Raw genomic sequence first — 25,608 nt, forward strand, 5'->3', positions numbered from 1 at the left:
CTATGTAAAAACACACATTTGCTAAACCTCAAACCGGAACGGAAATTTACGAGCGGCTTTGCCGCCTTCAATTTGAATTCATAACTATTTTTGGCTATGTCTACACAATAACATAATCGTTGTTGCTGTTAAGCATTTTTTCTTCAACTCGAACAAATTGTCTTTTGTTTTATTTCTGCAGGCAAATTATGGCCGAATCGAATATTTCAACTTGAATGAGCAAAATTCTCTCAAATTTCACTCTCATACCACCAATACTATCAAATAAACATCGTCGCATTCGTGAGTGTGTGTGTGCCAATGGTTTTGCCATAAATACCGCAGCCGGGGAGGGAATTTAGATTTGGGGAAATTGTTGGGGCGTAGGTGAAATATTCGGTCGGTCCATTAAACGCACTGACCAATGCCGGTAATTGTCTAAGTGTGGTAATGGTAATAGGATTGCAGTAATTTTGGTGATATTGCGTATGGCCTAATAAACTGTTTCATATACAAACGGCAAGGGTTCTGATTGTTATAACACCGCCCATGGTTTAACTGTAAAATGCCAACTCATGCAATTTACTTAATTGACTGGGCTGCAGCACCCGTTCGCATGATTGTTGTGCAGAAATCGTTGTTATTAGTGTTTGTGCGTGTGTGTGTATGTACTGAAAACTCTGTAGTTCGGGCAACTAGTTACAAACCACCCTTTAACTAATTCCATATAAGCAACTCGTAAAGTAAAAAAATTGCAATTGTAATTGAAAGTCATCATTACCACTTTCAATTACCATTGCATTTTTTTTTACTTTTACCAACGTTTTTACAGTTTCGATAGAGTTGCCTTCATATGTATGAGCGCACCTTTCTTGGATAATGATTACTTTTAATTACCATTACAATTTTTTTTTGCATTTTCTTAAAGGTCTAATTTTTTACTTTTACCAACGTTTTTACAGTTTCGAGTTGCCTTCATATGTATTTGCGCAACTTTCGTGGGTAATGATTACTTTTAATTACAATTGCATTTTTTTTTAATTTTTTTTTTTAACGATCAATTTTTTACTTTTACCAACGTTTTTACAGCTTTGGGTTACTTTCACATGTATGACAGTACCTTTCGTGGATAATGATTACTTTTAATTACTATTTATTTTTATTTTTTGCATTTTTTTAAACATCCAACTGTTTACTTTTTCCAGGGTTTCCATAGTCCTAATAAAGTTGGATCTAAATTAGTATTTATGAGCCCACTTTTCGTGCGTAATGATTACTTCTAATTACCATTACATTTTTTTTTCCTTGTGCACTCTTTTCAAAGACCAACTGTTTACTTTTATCAAACAATTTTACAGTTCCAATAGAGCTACATATTTATGACCCCATCTTTTGTGGGTAATGATTACTTTTAATTACAATATTTTTCCCTTTGCACTTTATTTTACTTTTACCAAATTGTGCTCACTTGCAAACACAAGCACAGCTTGAGAGAACAACAATTTGTCCTTCAGGAACAGGTTATCATATTTGAGAAATCCCTCTACCGCTTTGTGGTTAAAATAGGTCTGTAATTACTTGCATTACACACATGCAACCACGCACGCTGTTACATTCTCGTTCAATGTACCTCCTTATCCGAAATGCTCAATAAATAGCTGAAATAATTTCGAGTATATGCGGCTAACATTTTTGTCTCGTATACTTTTGTTTTTGTTGTTGCTGCTGCTTTCGGCTTTGGATCTCGCATATCACGGCCATTTCTTGCAGTTCGCTCAAGTGTAAGCCGCAAAAAGGTCTTCGTTAAAAGCAAAAATAAGTTTCATCATCGCACAAAAAGGACTTCGGTTCGAGGAAAAACGGATAGCTGCCTTGGGCACAAATCGCCTGCAGTCATTATTACGAAAAGTCATGGCAACAGACATACTTACATATCGAAACGTAGGAAAAGAGTGGTCAGCAATATAAGCAGCTGAAAATATCATAAATAAATAAGGAGAGGTGGTGTTCGTGCGCACTTGGCAGTTAAGCTGCCCGATAAAAGGCAAGGATTTGTGTAGATCCTATGACTTGAATGCATTTTCTTTTACGACTGCGTCGGTGATCATAATAATTATTAGGTAGATATTAAAAATAAAAACTTGTCAATATCTCTTCAATATTCAAGTAATGTTTCGATTTAGTTGCTGCTACGACTGTCGGAAACTAATTTACCAATATTTGAAGTTCTTATAAGCCAATTTTATAGGCTTTAAAAAAGATGTGTATTAAAATGCGTAAAAATGTACTTTTTTATTTTGTTAGTCCGGTTCAAATTTGATCTGATGACGAAGATACAAAATTAGGAACCCCTTGTAGCTCTTTGCCACAGACGGCCGCACTTAGCTCATCAATGGGCCCCTTGTACTCCCGGGTGGTAACCAAATAAAGCATTATTCAGCAATTCAATGGATTAGGTAAAAAATCCCAGCTGCCAAATTTCTCTATAGTTGAATATTGAGAACCGTGGAACATATTCCGCCTCACCCGTTAATATTCCCGGACCTCTTCATCCTCCACGCGTGCTCTTCATTTCGTCGAATCCACCTTTTCCATTTTTTGAAAGTGGCATCTTAACGATATATGCCTTGTAATGACCCGTACAATGTTACTAGTTCCCTTTTGTCTAGAATCGGAAACTTTTTGGTGTGTCTAAAATCAACACTACCCCAAAATTACTTTATAGTATGCCGCGTGTTGCTAGGGTGCCAAGACCCGAAGTGTTCTTCTGGGTTTCATTGCTTCAAACGGCACTTGAAGAAGCTGCATGGTCTAGAGCAGCATATAGCAGCCCCAAACGGGCCAACTCAACTGCTTTTTCATTTCTTTTTATTCTTAATTGACTATACGTTCAGATGATATTAACCGAATTAGCTACAAGTTGTCTATTTATTGCCCGCCGCACGATTTAGAGGGCTGTAAGCCTTGCCTCATACTTCCATTGTTTATGTATTGACCAGATGTCAAGGATAACCTCCAGAGATTTAGCTGACGTAGATTTCATTGGGCCCGTAATCGCCATCAAGCAGTTCTGTTGCACTTGTTCCAGAGGTCTTATGGAACACTTTTTCGATAATGCTCTCCACCTTACCACCGCAACAGAATGAAGAGATGACACTTGTGTGGAGCCCATAGACCAGGTGGAGCAATGTTTATTTCGTGATTCGAAGAGCTTTAGTAGTCCTGCTCTCATTGTGTTCCTTCCAGCTTAGTTATGTATCTAGGACAACTTCGAGATATTTTACAGAGCTCGAAAGTACAATAGTTCGGCCCATAAAGATGGAAGATTGAATTGCGAATTCTTTTCCATTGCCAATATAAACTGTTCTAGAAAAAGAAAGCTGAAATTATGCCTGTGGCAACCCTGTTTACCAGTATTTGCCTCTCTGTGAGTAATATGCAATGCACACATACAATAACAAATTCCAATTTTCACCTCGTCAATAGCATTCAGTCTGCACAACAACAATGGTATCGCATAAATTTTAATTAAAAAGTCGCAGGAATCTCGGTCAACAGCTGCAAGAGCTAACAAAATGAAGCTGGCAAACATTTAAACGAAATATACATATATATGCAAAAGTTGCACAGAAAGCTAAATATAAAAAATTGCATTGTAAGCCTTTAAATAACATAATACATTGCAGTTACCACATAATGCCGCATGCTAGCGAGCAAATACAACTAACTGTAAATAATAAAATAATAAAAATGGAATACCGAATGGATTAACGCACAGTCACTGCAACCAAATGGAATGAAGAGCAATGGCATGGATTAAATGGGGAGGCCTGTTGACAGCATCAGCTCAACAACAATGAAAGCAAATTTGCACCAAATACCGTTATTGCATTGGCGAGAATGCGTTTTGTTTTGCTGCAATTTTGCTGAATTTGCAGTTCAACAACTCCTCCATCGGCAAAATGATAAACTAAATGGCAACAATTGTATTGGAACAAATGAATAAAAACCGTGCAAACAACTCTCGCACTGAGAGCGCTCAGAAAACAATTTGAAAAACCGTACCACAATAAGAGCAACGAGAGAAAGCAAGTTGTTTTAAAACAGCTTAAAAAATAAAGCAAAAGCAAGACGATAAATAAGTGCCAGAATCGGTCACCATTCGACGATGTCAACGAACTCGTTGGGCGAAGCCCGCAGCAAAAGCTTTGGCGGGCGTATTTGACTTGCGGCTGAGCTGGTAATCGGCCAGACAGGCGGCCGCTCGACCGCGCCCTCGTCTGGTCAAAGTGAAAAACTTTGGGACAACGAACCGGCAGGAGGTTTAAGCAATCCGAAAAACAAATTCACAGCCAGCGATTGCGCAAGATTCGTTTTTTCTTATTTTGATGCAAATGTGTGGGAATTTAAACTCAGTGAAATGTCACTCAAACGTCACAACATACTATATTAAACTGACATACATATATACAGGGTATACATATACATATGCGCACACATAACTGCAGGCAAATAGATATTTCTGTCAAATACAAACAGCCATGTCAAGCAGAATTTAGTGACCAACAATAAATCAACAAGCAATATGTTTTAACTATAATCCACTGACGTTCAAATGTTTTTAGGAAGATTCTGCTTTTTCCTGCAATTGCCAGTGGAACGAACACAAATACTATTTTATTTGTATTGTTTTTCAAAATATTCTCCATTTAGATCTATACACTTTTGTATGCCTTTGAACCAATTGTCGCAGCATTTTTGTCACTCTGATTGAGGTATCTCTAAAATATGAGTTCTGAACGCATCTGCTGCCTCTTTAGATGTCGAAAAAAGTTGACCTCCTTGTACTTAGTTTTCTTCGTCTTCTTTGCAGTCAGCTCCTTCGAATACTCTCAGTGCTGGCGTGATTTCATTCATTTGAACAGCATGACCTAGCCAGATATATTTCTTCTTGCCCTCGTTCACTACCAGACCCATTTGCTTCGCTTCCTTATCCAGTCTGGGGAAAGCAGAACTGACGGCGCGGTTGTTGAGGCCAATGATATCAATAAAATGGTGCCTTCTCGATTCAGCTCTGCAGCTTGAATTATTTTCTCCAGCAGTAAATTACAGAAGTCGCACGATCGGCAGTCACCTTGCCTTGGTATCAACTGTTCGGAGAGATCCAGATATTTTTAGGTACGCGAATAACGAATAGTCCTTCAGTACCAAATCACGGCTATACATACTATATGGTGGATGATTCATCAAATATATGTCTTCAGTGCTTAGAAATGCAGTTATTTCAGTTAATATGTGAGAGCTCGCATTGTCGTGGGGAAGAGTGATCCATCTTCGGCGATTGACAAAATGTGTGGGATCCAACGTGAACATTTTTTTTTTTTGCAGTCAAATGTTTGTACTATATTAAATGCTCCTACCAATATCTATAGCTGTCTCAATCTCACGATAGGTCAAATGATGATCTTGCAACATCAGTTTGCCTACAGCATCACAGTTCACAGAAGAACAACTGATTTTGGGCGATCTTCACGAAATTCATCTTGAAGTGTTCTACGCCTTTTCTAACTATCGATAAACAATGGTCTTTGATGGGAATTTGTTGTCAAAAATTTACTTAAGTTCATCAATGCACTGTTGCTAGGCCATTTTTTGGCCGAGACGAGTGTTTTAAGTTACTGTAAACAGCGCGAATAGCGCTCATGTGTCCAAACGTTAAATTTCAAACTTTACGATATAGTTGTACGTTGCCAGATTCAACACTAGTGTTGCCAAATCCCAAAATATAATAGGCAGTCTAAGTATTCAACACAAATGATAAACGTTTAATATAATAATTATCAGTTCACTGCTAAAATTTCTACAACTAGCTCTAGGGCTACATAAAATACCTTATCTATGCCGCCATATCGAATCATTCCGTCACCTTTTTTAATTATCTCAAATTTTGTTCACTCTGAATGTCGCTTTCAAAGTGGAAGCACTGAAATTTGTCCAAATTACGGTCATTACACCTAAGACTTGACGCAGCTGGTCTCTTCTCTTCTAATTACTCTAATTACTAGAGCTCTATTTAATAATCCAACCATCAACGAGAAATAGAATTTTCCACTTTCTTTCAATGAAATTTTAAGCTAATTTGTACAGACCACAATACGGAAAGCAATTCTTCATTAAACAACCAAAAAGCGGTAGTCTCCAAACTAAATTAAACTAAATTACCCAATCCCTGCACCTGCTGTACATTGCGCAACAATTAATTGAGCAAATTTTTCAACTGCTTTCATATACACAAAAGCCAACTGCACTTAGTAAACCGAAGTGGGCAACCACTCGAAGAGACGTACTCTCCAGAAACTCAAACGAAAGCACAAACCTGAAATTTAAACTGTTGCTAGCAACATTTTTAAAAGTCATACCGATACACTACAACAACAAAACTAAAAAAAAATAACAGAATTTGGACAAAGTTTCGCAGAGCTCTCCGCTTGAGCTAAAAAAAATTGAGCGACATGGAAATAAATCCAGCAGCGGCAGCAGTTTAAGGACAATCCAGCAGACGACAAAGCCAAACTGAGAAAGTTGAGTGGCACCGTGAAGCTTGGGAATGAAGCGAAAGGCTGGACAAAATGTCTAAGAGCAATGAGTTCAGGCAGCGGTGTAAGTGAACACAATGCCAGCGATTGCAACAGAACCGCAGTTTATCTTAGCCGCCAAACCGCAAAGAGCCAGTTTAAACTTTGTTGCAACAGTGAAGTAAAAAGAACCACGTGAACTGGCTTAAACACTGCTAGGGATGATGGTGCGGCGGTTGTTAGGCAATGGCACGATAGACATTTCCCAACCGTAAACTTTGGAAGCCACAAGACAACTTTTATTTCCGGACTGTCGGCCGTAGTGTGTTTGAAGGCTTGAGAAAAAGTTAGGAACACAAAAAAACCCCAAAAAAGATTAAAGTTAGTGAGTTTGTATGGCGGTGGCTGCTACTACAATCCACATGTGGGCGGCTGCACTTGCTTAGTAGGCGCCACAAACATTGAAATAAGTTCCACGCACTTACCTTCGAGCGAAGGCGGAGATTGTCGCTAAGATTAATGTGGCTCAATATGAGTGTCTGGCAGATTGTTGAAGCATACATATATACATATGTTTGAGTCAGTCTCTTGTACCTGCATATATACCACAAAAGAGCTCTACTTTCGTTGCAGAGATACCCGACTTCAAATGAGTTGAGTGCTTTTCACTCCACTTCTGTACTCTGTTTCCAGAACCCACAAAAAATTTAATAAAAAGTAGAATACAGAAGGATACAAAAATTCAAACGTTTAAATCACTTGGTTAGTATTAAAGAAGAGGTGACCGCAATACTCCAACGGGGTTTTCAGTAAGAGCGCTGCAAAAGTGTTTTTAAATAAAGCAAAAACGAATTCCGATATCAATGAAGTTCTTTATTCCTGTGAAAGTACATTCGATGCCATTTTGTATGGCGTCACACATGGCTACCCCGAGCACGCTTGCAGAAGTCCAGTTGTTGAACCCAAAGGGTTTTCAAGCATAAATCGGCCGACAGTGGCAATTTCATGTTCAATACTCAAAACACATGACCGAAGCAGCGAATCGATTGGGCTATTTCATGCGATAACACGTTCACCGAATTTGGTTTTCAATAGATCGAGGGCCCATAAACCGTACCAAACCATAATTTTTTCGGGATGCAAAGGTACAAATAAAGGTCATGGAGTACGTGTGGTTTGCTGCCTGACCAAAAATGCATATTTCACTTATTGACGCAAGCATTCAGCCACAAATGAGCCTCATCGCTGAAAATGATTTTTCGATGAAAATCTGGATCATTTTGAAGTTGTTGCTCAGCCCAATTAGCGAACATATGACGATTCTGGTAGTGAAGCGGCTTCAGTTCTTGCGTCAATTTGATTTTGTAAGGATATAGGCCAAGATCTTTTCGCAAAATTCGCCATAACGACTTACACAAATGCCCAACGCTTGAGAGCGACGTGTGACGTGACTGATTTGTGTCTTCCTCAATTGATTGATTTTTGACACTACGGCACTTCTTTGTCTCACTGGCACGCGAACATTTTATACTATGTCTGTGGATGCACATTTTTCCACTAGACGCTCAATTTTTGATCTGACAGGACGATTATGGCAACCATAAATTGGACGTAGCGCTCTTAAAGTCGAGGCCACTGGCTTCAAATTTCGGTAGTAAGTTTTAAAAACTTCGACTCTTTGTGGGATCGTATATCTTTCTATGATGAAGTGGAAAACTTTACTGAAGAAAAGTGTCAAAAGAGCGGGGAAAAATATGGCATCGTTTGCTGTCCCTATCGATTTACTGATTTAGCGCCCCTATTGAGAAACCTATTGAGGAATCGTTTAGTTGGTATATTGGGAATATGAATAATAATGCTTGGATACTACATTCCCGTAATGCGAACAGCGAAGCTCTGTGTAAATAAATTTTGAAGCCCAAAATAAACTGAGGGCACCACCGTAAGCGCTAATTTAAAGTTAATGCCTTACAGTTTCTCGTAAAATCAACCGTGTTGTTTACTCTTCTCTTATACCCTCTCTTTATTACAACAAAAACACACACCCCGCAATGTGGCCTTGCCAATGTGTACTGGCTTTCGCATTTAATTTTCTTCACTCTCTGACAACAAGCCGGAGAAAAAGCCGCAGCATTTAATTCACTTTTTTCGGTTGAACTAATTTAAACTGTCACCGCAATGTTTACAAAGCTTTCTTACTCACAATTTGTGTGTGTATGGTGTTTTTGTTATTGTTGTGATGGCAGCTACTGTGCTGTCATTTAGTGTGTGAATGTTGTTGCCTTAAATTTTTGTCATTTTCTGCCTTGCCATTTTTTGTTTGGCTGCCTTGCAACAAAACTGTCAACCGCAATTAAACAAACGGAACTCAGTGGCAACAACTGGCGGAAGCAGCAACTACAACATAACGTTGGCAATTGCAACAACAAAATAAATAGAAATAATTCACACATATTTACATACATATGTACATATAGATCTATTTACAACCAAATAAATAAGTAGGCGAACATGCAACGCGACAGGCAGACAGACAGACAGACAGTTAAACAGGCATACTCACAAGCTGCAAGGACGTTGTCGCCGCCACAGTGGCCCAGTGGTGACTCGCATTAGTCGCGTGGCATTGGAAGCTGACTGCTGGTCGCCGCGGCTTGGTGGTGGCGACTGTGGCTCCACCATGCTGTGGCTGACTGCACTGTCGACATTGTCAACTTGAATGTCAACTTGACAATTGCAGCGGCACAATGAATGAGCGCATATCAACAGCAATAGCGGGAGCTACAAAACGTAGTATAGGGAGGAAGTGCTATGTGGAGAATGCACAGAAATATATTCGGTCGAAAAGTCGGGCGAAAAATATACATATGTCAAATAAATAAAGCGAGGGAAGTATCCATAGCCACTTTTATGCAATAGCATTTGCCGAAGAAGCGACGAAGAAAAATTTAATATTTGCATCCAGCTGCAAAGCACCGTAACTAGAGCGGAAAGCGGGAATGAAAATATTTATTTAACGCATATCTTTGTTGAGGCAGTTGGTTGATGAGCAAATATTGTTGACCCAATATTTCGTAGGAAGTGCTCTTGTACGCAGGGAATAAAGGAGTTAGGTGAATGAAAAGCCGGCCTGTGAAGTGATATTATGATCATGAAGAGAGTAGAAGGCAGGAAGGTAGCTAAAAAGATGCAGGTAATAAATTACAGTATTTTTAAATAAGCAGAGGAGCCCAGAAATTCCGCTCAAATAATATAACAGTTTTTATTTAAGATGAAAGCTTCATTATATTTTAACTTGAGCGCAAGGGAAATGTACATATATTTTGCACATAAAGGCGATCCGTGTTGGATGATGCAAAACATGAATACCGAGCTTGGCACCGAAAAGAGCGCTTGTGGAGTTGGCTGAGCTTTGCTGCAAATATTAATAATATTTTTTCTATAAAAGTAAATTCTTCGAAAGTAACTAACGGAAAGCTGTCTACTGCCTCAGATGCGCTAAAAGTTAGGTTATTCTGGTAGGCTAATGAGCCTAGCATATACCAGTTTTGATCCTTTGCGATACCAGATGAAATTCCGTTACGCAGTCCATGAGGAGTAGCCATGCTTTAAGATGTATGTGGTCTCTTGTTTACCTAATACCTTGCTCTTGACAATTCCTGCTATATTCCTACACTCCCGTCTATCGAGGTCCAGGAGGAACTTTGTATACTTCCGATCTAACTTTTTATACATGACTTTTGAAGTTTTGCATCCAAATTGTTCGTTCCATCGCTTTTGATTTTCCGTGCCATGCTCTTATCCAGATCGTCGTACACACAACGTATGGCTTTTCTAATGTTGATTACACAAGCCGCCATTGGAGTGGTTCTTATAACTCCCGTTATACATAGCGCAGCGAGCATCTAAGCCCTTTCTTTGGCTTCCGGTAAGTAAAATGCTTGAGAGAGAGATAAAAGCCGCTAGTTGAGCCGAGCATCCTTCCACAAGCATTTAAGGCTGCTAGCTTTTCTTACTCTTTCATCCACAATGTGCTTCCCCAGCAGTTTGCTGTCCAAGTCTACCCCAAGGTATTTTTTGCGGTCCTCAAGAGAGAGTTGTGTCTAATAATCAAAGGCAGCTTCCGTTTTGTATTTCCTAAAGAGAACTAGCAGGTCCGTTTGTTCTGTATTCAGTCCCAGACCCGATTGCAATGCTTAATTCTGAACTATAGTGAGAGTATTGGTCATCATATTGCGAAGATTGTGTACCCGTTAATAAGATGGTTACGAAGTCTTCATATGCCTCTAGACGGGCCCCAATCTAAGTTCGTTAACTCTGCTCTTATCCCTCTAAAAAGTCTTCTGAACGAACATTATATAGCAAGTTTAAAACCTCTTGCCTTGATACTATTCAGAATGGATACCGTAGAATGCTCCAGAGATGTCAATATGATTCCTTGTTTTGTAGGGCCTATTTAATGTTACATGCGTGTTGCGTTATGAACAAGCTTTCGGAAGACACTGCGGCCCTGATATGCACATCACAGGTTTTCTCTAATGTTTTCAGCAGTAAGGTAATTAAACTTATAGGCTTAAACTCTTTCGAGTAGGTTGGATTGGTTTTGTCTGCTTTGCTAAAACATCTTTTCGCATTTCCGAGAAGAACCAAAGTAATACTCTCTACTACCACAAGGGCTTATGATAAAAGTCCCGCTATATAAGGCACTATTTTCTCTACTTGTGGTAAGTCATTAAAACAGAGTAATTGAAACTGCATAGATTCATGACTTAAATCTCTGTTTTTCTGCAAGTAGACACCTTTATAAAAGCTTTTACAAGATTACCTTTATAAATGTTTAACTTTTCCAATCTTTCTTAGACACATTTTCAATTAGCAAACTTTGAAAGCAGTTAAAAATATCCAACGCAATGCTCCAATTGCTGCATAAATAGACTTCTTCCGTTTAGTCACTAAATTCTCCTCCTCAACCGTATTCCAGCAACTTTAGCTGCCACACGGAAAGACTTCGCGTTCGCGCTCAGCGAAGTGATTAGATAAATGACCTCAAATGTCGGACATTCTTTCCAATTAATAAAAAAGACACTAAAGCATTTTTTTCCTACTTTCACTTACATAAAGTACGCTTTAGTTTTCCTAGTACTCTGTGCACATCCTTCACGCTGTACACTGAATCACTCTTTGCCTAACTATTTTTCTGCCACACCACAAATGTAATTATCATTAATTCACTTGTTGGCCGGTGAGTGCACAACGGTCCATCAGTGTGGGCGTAGCGCGGCGACGTCGAGTGTCTTCTTAGGTACTTCACTGGCAAAGTTCATTATGCCTTCACAATGGCAACAACAGCAATTACAGTTATGTAAAATGAGGAATGTGAATTACAACAAAATGAGTGGCTACAACAAGCGGTACTTACAACAGCATTAGCGGTCAAAGATGCAGCTGCAGCTGTAGCGCACTCGACGTGCGGCTCTCACACTCTGCAGCGTTCACCATCGATTTGTACGAGTACATATAGTCTCGTGCAATTTCACTGCTCGCTTCTCGCTTTAGCTTTTGTTGGGCATTCGATTTTCTGACATACGCCACTGCGCTAATTAAATGCAAGTAGTAAGTGATACTTATGACCCCTCAATGCAGAGAGCGAATTCTCAAAGTTTCCCCACATTTAAGACAAGGATTTGGAAATTAAGTTAGGTTTGGAAAAGTTAATTGGTCGTTCCAAACAAAAAGGGATCTCGCTTGGACAACTTGTAACGCCGGTCTGTCATTGTACCTAGAACTCTAATAAAAATTTATCATAAAGACCATTATAAATCGACCAAGCGCTTAGAGCCGATCATGCCGGCTGGTTGGCTTCAAGGGACACCTACGATTGCTGCAAGATGAAGTTTGCTAAAGGCAGGCAATTCAGTGGATATTCTACTCTAGACTAGAAGGAACTCGCAGTCGTATAGAAGCTGGTCATCAACCTACCCTGCTTAACGCGTGCGATATCCATAGGTCCTAAATCGCAAGATAACAACCGAGATCCGACTCTGATGGGAGCGAGGTACGGGTACTACGTCTAGCTAGCGCATGGATCTTGCAGTTTCTAGCGATTTCGCTATGACCAGGCTCCAAAGAAGTAATATGATGCTATTTATAGTGAGAACAGGCACTACTTGAGCGCACTGTTTGCGAACTCAATTATAAAATATCGCGGTTCTGCTGTCCTCCCTGAAAAAATTAACACTCCAGAGCAGTAAATCTACTGCTCTACCTTAACAGCTGCCATTTCTGTCACAAAAACACTGCAGTAGTACGGTAGTCCAAAGCTAAGCTTGAGGGAGAGCTTCTTATAAATGACTCCTCCTCCAATTTTCCCCCTAGCTTCGACATATTCGTGAAAAAGCGCGCTGCGCCTCTTCTCTGGCGACTTCTCCCAGTCCATTTATCCACGTGGGTATGTGTGGAAAAAGAGCTAGTACAAGGAGAAGCTCTTATAACGCAGTTTTCAAGGATGCAGTTGAAAGAGAAGAGAATTTCAGCTGGCCCTAGTTGTACTCCGTCATAAACTCGGCTTCTCTGAAATTTCGAGCGCTTTTCTCAGGAATGGACCTACCGGCATTATCCACGGATGCTATGTGTAGAATAGCATTGAGCGCCATTGTTGGTATAGTCTACTGTGCACCAGAGATGCCGATGAGAGCCGCTCTTTGGACGTCTGAAAGCTTCTTAGCGAGCTTAATTTTTCGAACGCACTTTATCAGACAAGTACACAGCCAATATTGTTCTAGGCTTAACTACGGTTTCGTAGAGCCAAAACACAGCCTATGGTGCAAGTCCTTTCCTCTTCTTTTTAGCTTCTCTACAGCAGTATGAGACAGACGATTTTTTATTTACTTGTGAAAGTTTTCTATCAAAGATAATCCCCAAGTATTTTACCTTATCTAAAGGTCGAAGATGCAAACATTGCTTTTACGCCATTGCTTTTAATGCCTTGTTTTAGACTTCTGGTGTCGAAACCCGTGCAGTTGCGATGCACGCTTCGCATCAGCTCCATACCTACCATATGAAGCCTCAATCGCTCTCGACACGGCGTGTAAATAAAGATGTTGCTTACAAAACAAAACAACTCAAATTCTCCCAAATTAAGGGTAATTCTATCCAAGGGACTTACATATACTCGCACACCCATGTACCTCACAAATTCGATTTGGGCATTGCCCGCTACAACACGTTCATGTATCACATGCAACACAGCTCAATTACAAATTCCATTTAAAATATTACCTTCTGAAGTCACTAACCCCACTCTTATACTCTTCTTGCACGTTTCTTTGCAGTGACCACCGTGGAGCCGAATATGTTCACCACATGCATACCCGTCGGTGGCAATTACACACCCGGTGCTGGTGCAGCCACAAGCGGCGCCTTCGCCCCCAACACGCTGGCCAACTCATCGACCGACTCACTGTCCTCTGGATTCGAGGCAGCCGGCTATGCGGCATACTCCACGGCACTTAGCGTCACCATCGCCATCGGTTGCAGTCTGCTCATCCTCAACGTGCTCATATTTGCTGGCGTCTACTACCAGCGCGACAAAACGCGGCTGGAGGTGAAGACTTTGCAAAAGCAATACCAACAACGCAGCATGCACCAGCAAGTGCCCTATCCGCCCGATCCCATCAAGCACGCGCACTACCACATGGGACATTCACAGAGTGCAAATGTTATTGTAGATGTGGAGAATCATGGCGGAGATCCGGGCGCTATGCTGCTGGCGGCCGCGGCGGCAGCCGCAAATGCAGCGGATGTTAAGCCACCACCATCGCATATTTGCACCAACACCGGCATGCAGATGGGCGCCTCAGTGCAACAACAACAAGCTGGTGGCAGCAGTATTGACCTCTGTGGCATAGCCTCCACGGCCGCCAAGCAGCAGCAGCAGCAGCAACAGCAACAAGGCGGCTCAATTATGGTCAGCGGGTCGCCAGACATATCCGGCGGGCTAATGGGCAGTGGTGGCAGCTGCAACGTGACCTATAGCACGACAACTAAACAGCAGCATCAACAACAACAACAGCAACAACACATGCAACAACAGCAGCAACAGCTTCAACGAGAGCACATGCAAATCAAAGGCATGAATACGCAAACATTCGGACGCATCGCAACAAGCACCGGTGGCAGCGGTGGAGGTGGCGGCGCAGTCACAATGACCAGCAATATCGCGTACAATGCCGGCATGATGACGCTCCCTAAGGCCAGCGCATTACATCACACCAACTCCGTGAACTACGGACGCAAACCAGGTGTGGGTGGAGGCGGAGGTGGTGGCAACTCCGGCAATAGCGGTGGCACTAACATAACGGCGGCGCTGCTCGACTCCCGCGGCAATTTATTGCTAACTAGTGGCGCAGGTGTCTCCATGGGTGATTGCATGACATTGCCCAGGAATCTCGCTACCTCTGCAGCACGGCAGCATGGCACCGTGACAGGTAAGTGCTTCCCTGAACATGACACATCTGACACGAAATAGAGCAATAAAAGGAAATGGGCGAAAAAGGAGTGAATCTTCGTGATAATATTTATAGCCAATTAAAAAGTGAAGTTATTCGAGGAACAAACTTATATTCATGCGTCAGATGCAAAAAGCTGTTCCAAAAACATCGATATTCTGTAAATATTCATTGTAAAGGCAAACTAAAAAATATGAGATACTGCGATGACTTCAATAATTCTCACGTTCCATATTCACTTATCTATCGGTGGCGCAGAAAGCCCCTCAATTAAAATTGGGTCGGCATGAAAATTGTCTTTTTCAATCGGAAAAAGATTCTGACTTCTCAATGATAACTAGTATGATAACTAGTATGAGTGCCAGTCCCCATCGGAATCACAGACAGCTGTAAAGCTGATGGGTTGACAAGAAAGGGTACCCCAGCCACGCTATCAGTAGAATGGGAACGGGTCGTTGCTCCCCTCTTATCGTGTTCCCTTCTACTGGATTGGAACTTGACTTTCCCTAGATTACCTTCGCAAGACTCATTTGGCCCAAGATCGATTGTAGGAGACACAGCAAGGCCTTTGCGTTTTGTAAGACTAGTCTCTCCATAGTTGTAGGGTCCTTACAAGCCCTTCCCATATCGGCGTCCCTGCTGCGGGAACTGTATGGAAAAAGACTAGATGTTTCCAACTAGATCTCAGCACTTCCTTCTTTATTCAAGGCTTTAACACTAGGGAGCTGAGACTTTCAGATATCCTCGCTGATGGGAATTAGAATTACATGCCTAAGTAAGGCGCCTTTCTGACTTATTTGTTCGAATTACAGAAGTTCTACCTTTACGGCTTCACTAGGGATCACACAGAGTAGTCCAAGTATCATCTGAACCCAAACAAACCAAAAGATATTTTATCTTAATTTCTCTCTTTCCATTTCTTTTTTTTTTTTTTTTTTTTTTTTGAAGAATTCTTCAAATTCTTAATTTGTCAGTAAAAGATCCAATCAATATACGATTCAATTTATCAGTATATGGATCCACATTTTTAATAGAAAATTTGCAAACATGCTTTCTTCACTTCAAGTGTAAGTACCTGACATACTATATATACAAGGTGCGTTCCAAAGTAAACAGGACTTAAAAAACATTACAAATGGTTTTTTCGGCAACATCAATTTATTTTATTCAAAATAGTCTCCTTCTGCTTCAATACAGCTTTTGGCACGATCCAAAAGCATATCAAACCAGTGATTTAGCTCGTTGGCCGGTATGGCCGCCAGTATGACGGTGCAAGCCTTTTGAATGGCCTCAACGTCTGCATAACGCTTTCCTTACATGGGCAAATGCATTTTTCCGAAAAGGAAGAAGTCGCATGGTGCCATATCTGGTGAATACGGGGAGTGGTTGATGGTTAAAATGTGATTTTTGGTCAAATAATCGTCCTTCGAATGTTGGATTCTGAGCAATTTTTGGTCGTCAGTCAATTTGTGCGGAAGAAACCGTGCACACACCTTTCGTAAGCCCAAATGTTCGGTCAAAATGCGATAAATCGATGTTTTGGAGATGTTCAATTTCATTTCCATGAATTTCAACAATGATTTCGGCTGATTTTTGATGAATTCACACACAGTTTCGATGGAATTTCCGGTGATCACGGATTTTGTTTGGCCCACATGTTGATCGTCATTTATGTCCTCACGACCAACACTTTGAAAACGTTGAAACCACTCGTGCACTCTGTTACGGGATAGGCAATCATCGCCATAAACTTGTTTCATCAATTGAAACGTTTCGGTAAAAGTTTTACCAATTTTAAAACAAAATTTAATGTTGGCCCTTTATTCGAAGCTCACTTTCGCACCGATAACACAAACATACTGACACTTCAAACGCAATAACTTCACTTCCAATCTATGAAATGTGATGAAACTCTCACTGGACAATCGATAAAGATTCTAACGCACCAGTCGACATATACATACATAAATGGCGCCACAAGGGGGCACTAGATTCAAAAAGCCCTGTTTAGTTTGGAAAGCACCTTGTATATCGTCTATACCAAGCGCACGTTAGCATTCTCCTCTCTACAAGGTTACCGTAATATTCAATGAATTAGAATAATCAAGTTAATTGGCGGTCTTCAACTTTGTGGTAGAGTGTAATAACGCACAACTATGACATACAAATATTTGTATGCGGCACTCGGGCATTCATAGTCTACGCTTTGATAAGGCCGAACTCACTGCAAGTGATTCCGAGCAGTTAATCGTTTGACACGCCGCACTATTTACACTCAATTAATTATTACAAAGAGATTAACCGTTTGTTATAACTTGTATTTTGTTGTTGTTATTTAAATGGCATATATGTATCTATTAAGCGTGCTTAATCACTTAGGTATGGTAACTTGGAATCCACCACGAGTTTATATAAAATCAAACTCAAATGACAGACCTTCAAGATGACTTGAGTTCGATTCTTCCTCATAGGTTGTTATGTTAGTTTAGGGCGTCGGTTTAATCCAAAAGCGGTGGGTCTCACTTGGACGTATACTAGATCTCCAAAAAAGGGGTCATCATCATCAGTATGTGCAAAGCATCAATAGTTTTCGGAATAACAACTGATTTTGAACGACCTTTCCATAATTCGTCTTAGAATGATCTAATACGTCGATTGAATTCACCATTCCATCGATAAACACTGGTCTTTGATGGAGCTTCCTCGTCAAAATTTAATTATGATGATTTAATCCACGCCGAAATTTGTAACAAATTATCGCGCAAAAATGTTCGAGACTTAATTCCATTCTATAGTAGAGATGAGCATTTTAAGTTACTGTAAACAACACAAATAACGCTCGAATGTTAAAACGTTCTGAGTACTTAATACTCTTTGCAGGTTTATTTTGAATTTGATCGGCTAGTTTTTATGGTAGTTATCTTCCATAGTGGTTCGATCTGAACAATTTCTTCGAAGATTATAGCGATGTCTTGGACAATAAATTATATCAAATATCAAGAATATAAAGCGTCAAAGGAAAAAGAGTTCTATGCAATAACTTACGAGTATTTGGATCCGTCAGTTTGTATGACAGCCATATGCCATTGTTGAGAGAGTGTAACATTGTCTTGGGCAACAAACGATATCGGTGTTTCCGCCAAAAGAGCAGCATCTTGGTTAGAAAAGTGTGTATACAAAATTTCAGATCGATAACGCAACAACTGCAGTTCGAATATATATAGACGAACAGATATTCGGACCTGACTCAATCGACTCACCTGGTCACGCTGTTTCATTATAAACATACTCTATTGGATCTTCAACGCTTCCTTTGGAATGTTACAAACATCATAATAAATTTAGTATACTCTATTGAGGGTTTGAAAATTGTGAAGCCCCTGAATGAATGAATTAACTGAATTTTTGAAATAATGAGGACTTTCGAAACATCTCTGCACCTGTAAAGCAGCACAGCTGCTTGCGCCACAAAAGTCACATTTACAGATTACATACAAGCTATAACAATAACTTTCTACAGCCAATCTACACTTAAAAGTAAATTTGAACGTTATTAAGCAAAAATTAATGCGCAACCAATCAGGCATGCACCCACACATAACGACTCATGAAAAAGTCGTAAAAAACGTTAACTCGTAAAAAGAGAATTTAATGTGCACGCATCAGCAGATTAACTCAGCGCCCCACACCAGACTACTAGCAGCTAAAACAGTGTTTAGTGCAACCCAGTAGGAGAAGAATGACTTTGATAATATTATCATACAACCAAATATTTTGCTACCACGCTTCTTGATACAAGTTGATTGAAGACTTACACCTAACTTGTTGTGTACGACGTTCATGCGTTGAGCCGACTTCCGTTATAAAAAACTTTTTGACCGAGGCACGGTCTTTTGCAAACAATTTCATTTATCAATGGCAGTAAATCGAAATTGTTTAATAGACAATTTTCTGCAAATTAAGCCAACTTGCAGAACTGGTCTGCAGCTAACTTCGGCACTGTTTCTCAATACAACTGCTAATCGTTAACATATCAATATAGAGCTGCCCATTTCTACTACTTTTGTCATTTTATGATTCGTGCAACCGTTGTACATCGACAGTTGATTTAATGACTGAACAGTGTTGCAGAGCTGCAGAAGATTTCTAACAATTTTCTGCCTCATCATTTGGCATATTTGCGTAAAAATCGAAATGATTGCAAGCAATCACAACGAAACCGGCCCCGCTGGTGATGCCTATAGCACAAACTGCCTCCATAAAAATTCATTATGTTACAGTAGCGGCTGAAATTTGCCGATAAGTCGAAGGTGATAACCGAGGAAACAAATGTTGAAATTATGAGAAATGAAATGAGTGAAATCAAGTGTGGCGAAATATTTGCAATTGCAGCTGTTGTGCTGGCGGCTAAGCATGTGGCGGCATGCAAAATATGTAGTCCAACATTCAGTCCAATAAGGGCGCAAAATACCGGTAAAAAGGGAGCAAAATACAACGACTTGTGGAAATCATTACGAGTCGTAGTGGCAGTTAGTTTTCGCTGACGCTACTTCAACTCAAGCCAGCAATATTGCGCGAGCTGAGAAAATCTGCAGCAATGGTTGTCAAGTGGCAGCTGAGTGCAACTGCAGCTAACTTAAAATGAAACACAAGCAAAACACATTTCAAATGCTACACAACCACTTCAAGCACGACTAATGATTCTGCTTAAGCAAGCGCTGTTGTGCGGCGCATCGGTAAGCGCAGGCCAGCAGCTCTCTGTATACCTATATATACATACAAACTTATATACTTACGGTATTTCTATAAAAATATATATGTATGTATATATGTATTTAGTTGATAGAGGACAGAGCAATGCTGCAACATTTGCGTAAGCATCGGAAAATGTTTCTTTTTCCACTTAAGTGGCACAACCGTCAGCGAAATCCATAAAACCTAACGGTACACGCAGTTCTGCGCTCCGCAATAATAACTTAGAAAGTCGGTTATTGGAAAATGTGAATAATTCCGGTTGATTGCACGCTCAACTCAGGTTGTTCAATTGTATCGAAAGTGTTGCTGATTGCGAAGTTCTCGCCAAGTAGTAATTTAAATAGTTTGACGAGCAGTGTGGTATCTGTATACCTACTTTAATATATGAACATAGTTGACGAACATTTCAATACTCTTCAAATAGTTAGTTAGAATTCAGCAACTTGACATTTTGTTATTCGACTGAACTGTCCAAGTCAGCAGAGTTACTACTTATTTCGTACATTCGCTTCATTGATTTAGAAGTTAAACCTTAAGGCTCGTGCAGCTAGGCTCGTCCAACTAGGAACAACAGAGGACTGCCTTCGGGGTGGCGTGCTTCTGCTGTGGAATTTAATGGTAGATGAATTCTGGATTCGCTAACTTTCAATGGTATTCCTTGCCAAAGCTACGCGGGCATACATATATTGCCATTATATCAAAAATAAAATTTATAAGCACACTACGTGACATCATTCAAAGAAGACTTAACATATTGTAGCAAACCGATGGTGTGTAAATGTTGAACTTAACATTTACCCATCCAAAACTGACATCATTCCGTTCACAAAATGCAGAAATCTGCCATCACTGAGAGCCATTACGCCCAATGGGACTATAGTGGCTAAGATTGAAGCTTGTAAAGCAGGCATACAGCGCTAGATGTACAGCATGATAGTCAGACCAATGTCAAATATGGTGTGACATCTTGGGTGTCAAGCAGCAGCTGACGAAAATGCTGAGGCCGTCATGTGTATGTGGCATTTTATACAGGTCACTGCACTACACTATCGTTTGTGCGGCCAAAGGCACACAAGAGTCGGGTCTACGTAACCGGAACGGACACGGATTTTTACCCGGCCAAGGACTGTCAACTCTGCAGATTTCTGCCGCTACAACAACAACAACAACCAGAGCATATATCCATTCCCACGATAGTCGGGTCTACATAATCGGAACGGACACGGATTTTTATCCGGCCAAAGACTGTCAACTCGGCAGATTTCTGCCACTACAACACCAACAACAACCACAACAACCAAAGCATACATATATCCGTTCCCACGACAGTCGGGTCTACGTAGCCGCAACGGACCCGGACTTTTCTCCGACCAAGAACTGTCAACTCGGCAAATTCTTACCGCTACCACAAGAACAACAACAACCAGAGCATAGACGCAGGTTGCCGCTCACATTTCGGGATTTGCCAATATGGCATCTTACAACTTTATCGTAAAGCTTGCAAACGGAGCGCCTTATGTGTTGTTTACAGTATTTTAAAACATTCATCTCGGCCCAAAAATGGAATTAAGTCGCGAACATTTTCGTACGATAATTTTTTACAACTTTCGACGCGGATTAACTCACCAACAATGCATCAATGAATTTAATTAAATTTTTGGCGAGGATTCCCCAACAAGGACTAGTGTTTATCGATGGTATGGTAAATTCAATCGAGGTCGTTGATCACTCCAAAACGTTTTCTCTAAAGGTCGTTCAAATTCAGTTATTGTTCCGTGAATTATTGATGCTGTGCGCAAACTGATATTGAAGGATCGTCAAGTAATCTATCGTGAGATTGGGACAACTATAGGCATTTGTGAGGCTGGCAAACATAAAATATTGCATGAACATTTGACTGGAAAATTATTGTTCTGAAATTTTCGTTCCCCTTCTTGACTAACTTATAAAATATCTTCGACATACATTCAAGCTAAAAGACTGTGAATCAAGTTAATTGTTAACGAAGTCTTTCGCTGATTTTTTCCACTCCCTCTTTCTCATGTACATTTTATTTACCGATTTATTTACGCTGTATTTGCAGCTTGCCATTTCTGCCACTTAATTCGGACCTATCCAGCCACCTTTTGGCACGCTACAAAATGTGTTCACACCATACAAGCATTTGTGCGAAATAAAAGCGACTAAGCAGCGAGCTGAGAGCTGAAATTTAGCAATACAAAGTGTTACTTAATGTCACCCTTTTCCATTTAATGGCGCTTTAAATTTATATGCTTACTAAGTATTACCCGGTTTCTAGTACCATTACCTCCATTTTTCGCTCGGCCAGCCACTTCGACCGATAATCCGTTTCTGGCTTAATTGTTCGGCCCTTTTCACTTTTAATGGCTGCAGAGGACATTTTATTAGCTTGTTAAGTGGCCATTTTCCCTAGTCGAGTTTTATCACCTAGTATTGAATGTACCGTTAGGCACTGCTCACGACTAATAAATAATAATGGCGACTTTATGACATTTAATAGAAATAATTCATGACAAATAGAAGTGTGGACGCGTACAAACATACCGTACCGACTTGGGTGTGTATATACATATGTGAGACTGGCACATTAGCTAATGTGATTTGCTTTATTATTCAATATTTGTTTTATGATGGAACTCAAATTCTCGAAATCACTGCTGTCGCCCTGAAAGCTTTATCTTGGAACTGTAAATTATGCAAATTCCGTGCCTGTCCGTGTGTGTATTTACGCGAACTAATCCTTCAGGTTTTAATATCAAACTGAAATTTTGTACACATCCACATCTACAAAGCACCTTGTGGTCAATAAATATTTGCTCAGACCTTTAATTTCTTTTTCAGGGACGTGTTCATTAAGTAAAAGAGATTCTGTGAGTCTGAATGCAACTTTCGCGACCAAAGACACATTTTTCCATCTGTGAAAAACTTTTCTGGATTCTCGGCGAAAAAATACGACAAGTAAATAATTTTCACAGGCTTTTCTTGAGGCCAACTTTACTCCATTAAGGGAGTTCTGAAGACCCCTTCTGTTGCAATTTTTTTCGACTGCTTGCTTCATTCTCATCAGTTGTGACAATGTAGAATCAATCGTTCGAACAGGCTAGAGCAGCTCATAGTGGATGATTCCTTTCCAATCCCACCAAACACTCAGCATAACCCTTTGAGGCGTCAATCCTGGCTTTACGGCAATTTGAGCTTCACCACGCTTGATCTATTTCGCACATTGTTGTCGTATTTGATCCGCTTTTGGCCTTCAGTTACCACTCGCTTCATAAATGGTTCTATTTCATTTCGTTTCAGCAAAGAATCGCAGATGTTAATTCGGGCCATTAAAATTTTCACAGACAAGACATGTGGTACCCAAAAATCAAGATTGAAAAAGCAGGACTTTTACGAAAAATAGTTCAAAACCGTTTGATGCTGCATGTTAAGTTCCTTAGCTTTGTCATGGCTACTTATGTGATGTTCCTGGTTAATCTTTTCCATAATTTTATCGACTTTTTCAACGATAGGTCGACCAGAGCGAGGTGCTTCCTTCACATCAAAATCTCCAGAACGGAAGCGAGTGAACCACAAACTGATACAGGATTGTTTTCGTAAACTTTACAAATTTCATTGGTGGCTTGCGTGGTATTCTTCTTCTTCCCTTTTACATAGAAACATTTCAAAATGTAGCGAATTTCTTCATTATTTTCACTAACTTTTCAATAGCTGTAACTTTTTTCAATTTCCCCGAATTTTTTAGTTTTTTTTGTTAAATGAAGCTTAAAATTTCACCTTTTCAACACTATATGGTATGACAGAATGTGATTGGTAGCACTGGAAATATACGACTGCAACGACTTCTATTGACAAAATACGAAAAAACTTTTTCAACAACGTAATATTCAAGTCTTATGTAGTTAGTGTAGATGGATTCCAGCCAGTTGTATGACAGTTAGCGACCTGTTATGATTCCTAGATGGCCGGACTTGAATAATTTCAACAAGTTGATCCAAAATAAATTTCATGGAATTTAGCATGAAGTTTTGTCCCAGTCAAAGCTACAATCTCCGAGCATATTCGTCATATGCGTCAGCCTTAGTACAAAACCAAGTTAAATCGTCTAAACATTCCCCCACCTCATCAGCGTTGTGGAAAACTTTTAAAAATATTCATACTCCATTTATTTTATATTTCCCTAAAATAAGTGAGTCACTCTAAGCACCCCGTTTCGCTGCGCTGGCTATAGCAAAGCCAGTGACACTTGGTCACGTATACGCCAAGTCGCACAGTCCGCAGCAAATCAATTCTGCCAGAATTGAAATGTGCAATACCACTGAAGCCACAACAAACAAAAAAAATTGCCTCAAGCTTAATTAATATTTCCCGTGCGCACTACCGTTAATCGAACAAAAACAACAACAGCAACAATACGCGTACGAAGTGCGGCTACTAATTGAAAATGCGAAAATTTCAAAACGATTTAATGCTAATGAGAAGCGATCAACATGACCATTGAATAATTGCAGATTTGCAATGAAAACTGCATGAGCATTTCTCAATTTCGGCTAGATGAGGGAGTAAACGTTGCGATGATGTCGGGCATGTGAACGTGTGAATATGTTGCAGATATCGGAATCGCAACATGCAGTCGCTGTAGTTGTGGTCGCGGTCGAATTCGATTGAATGTGCGTTATTGTTGTTGGCAGCGTTTATCTATCAATGCAGCTATGCCGTAATATATCCACTTTTGGCAGCATAAATACAAGCGCATATGAACTGTTACACGTGCGAACATATACACACACACAAATGGAAGAATAAGATACGAGTGGATTCATTATGGACAGACGCCAATGCAATTTCGCCGTGGAAATGTTGCATTTAATTATTGTTGAATGCGAATGCGAAATCACACACACATACGCAGCTTCAATGCCGGCGGAAGTTGATTAGCGCCGCATTGGCTGACAACCGGAAATGGTAACATAACTCAATACCTACGCCCCACACCAGCAACATTTCCACCGTGCCACACACTGTTGCTGTATGCAAATTCAATTACAGCTAAATACAAATTAGTTCTCGCTCAGCCCATACCTCCCTCCCCCCTTAACGACAACCACCCTATGACACTACCCAACAGCATTCTATATTTCTCATTGTCAGCGCTGCGTAAGCGGCATGCCGCACCAATTACCTTTCCACAAATTATACAAAGCTTAACGCAGCAGCTGGAGCTGCGTCGGCGAATTCGGGCAGCAACAGTTTCGATTTTGATTTTCCATTGTTCCGGCGGCTTGTACCAAACAATTTAGTGAAGCTGCTGTTTGTAGTAGGTGCGAGCTGTGGAGTTGCATATGCTTGCAGGAGCGTCACAATGTCGCGAACAGTGCAAAAACCACGCCATAAAGCAACAACAATTCCATCACCAGAGCAGCTGTATACAATTAGCTGGTACGGTGTGGCCGCAGCCTTTGGTAGTATTCAATTGCTTTTCACTTCCCCTCGTTCTCGCCTCACACCACACACACACACACACCCTTTGCACCGATTTCTTTCCATTATTTCCGGTAAATGGTCGGAATACTCACATGAAATGCAATATTCTGTTTTACAGGAATTAGAGTGCAAAGCTGGGCACTAATGCGCGCTGCACCGGCAATTAGTGATGGACTGCAATTTTCATTTTGATTTATGTGTTGCGTAGGTGGAAGTTTGTGATTGCCGAAAATATCCTGTTGTACAATATGTTCTTTTGCATAGGTTTGTTTGGCAAATACTATGTT

The 25,608-nt window shown here is 40.3% G+C and overlaps 1 protein-coding gene across 1 annotated transcript in view; it reads left to right on the forward strand.

Annotated features, from left to right (window-relative positions):
• The window catches only part of LOC120773428 (neuroligin 4-like), a 141,087-nt gene that overhangs the window by 77,775 nt on the left and 37,704 nt on the right, over positions 1-25,608 (forward strand). Inside the window, exon 10 of the mRNA XM_040102312.1 lies at positions 13,886-15,040. Coding sequence (XP_039958246.1) covers positions 13,886-15,040 — 1,155 coding nt within the window. The remainder of the gene's footprint in view (positions 1-13,885; positions 15,041-25,608) is intronic.

This window comes from Bactrocera tryoni, chromosome 1 (assembly GCF_016617805.1).
Source record: "Bactrocera tryoni isolate S06 chromosome 1, CSIRO_BtryS06_freeze2, whole genome shotgun sequence".
In the NCBI taxonomy this organism is placed as follows: domain Eukaryota; kingdom Metazoa; phylum Arthropoda; class Insecta; order Diptera; family Tephritidae; genus Bactrocera; species Bactrocera tryoni.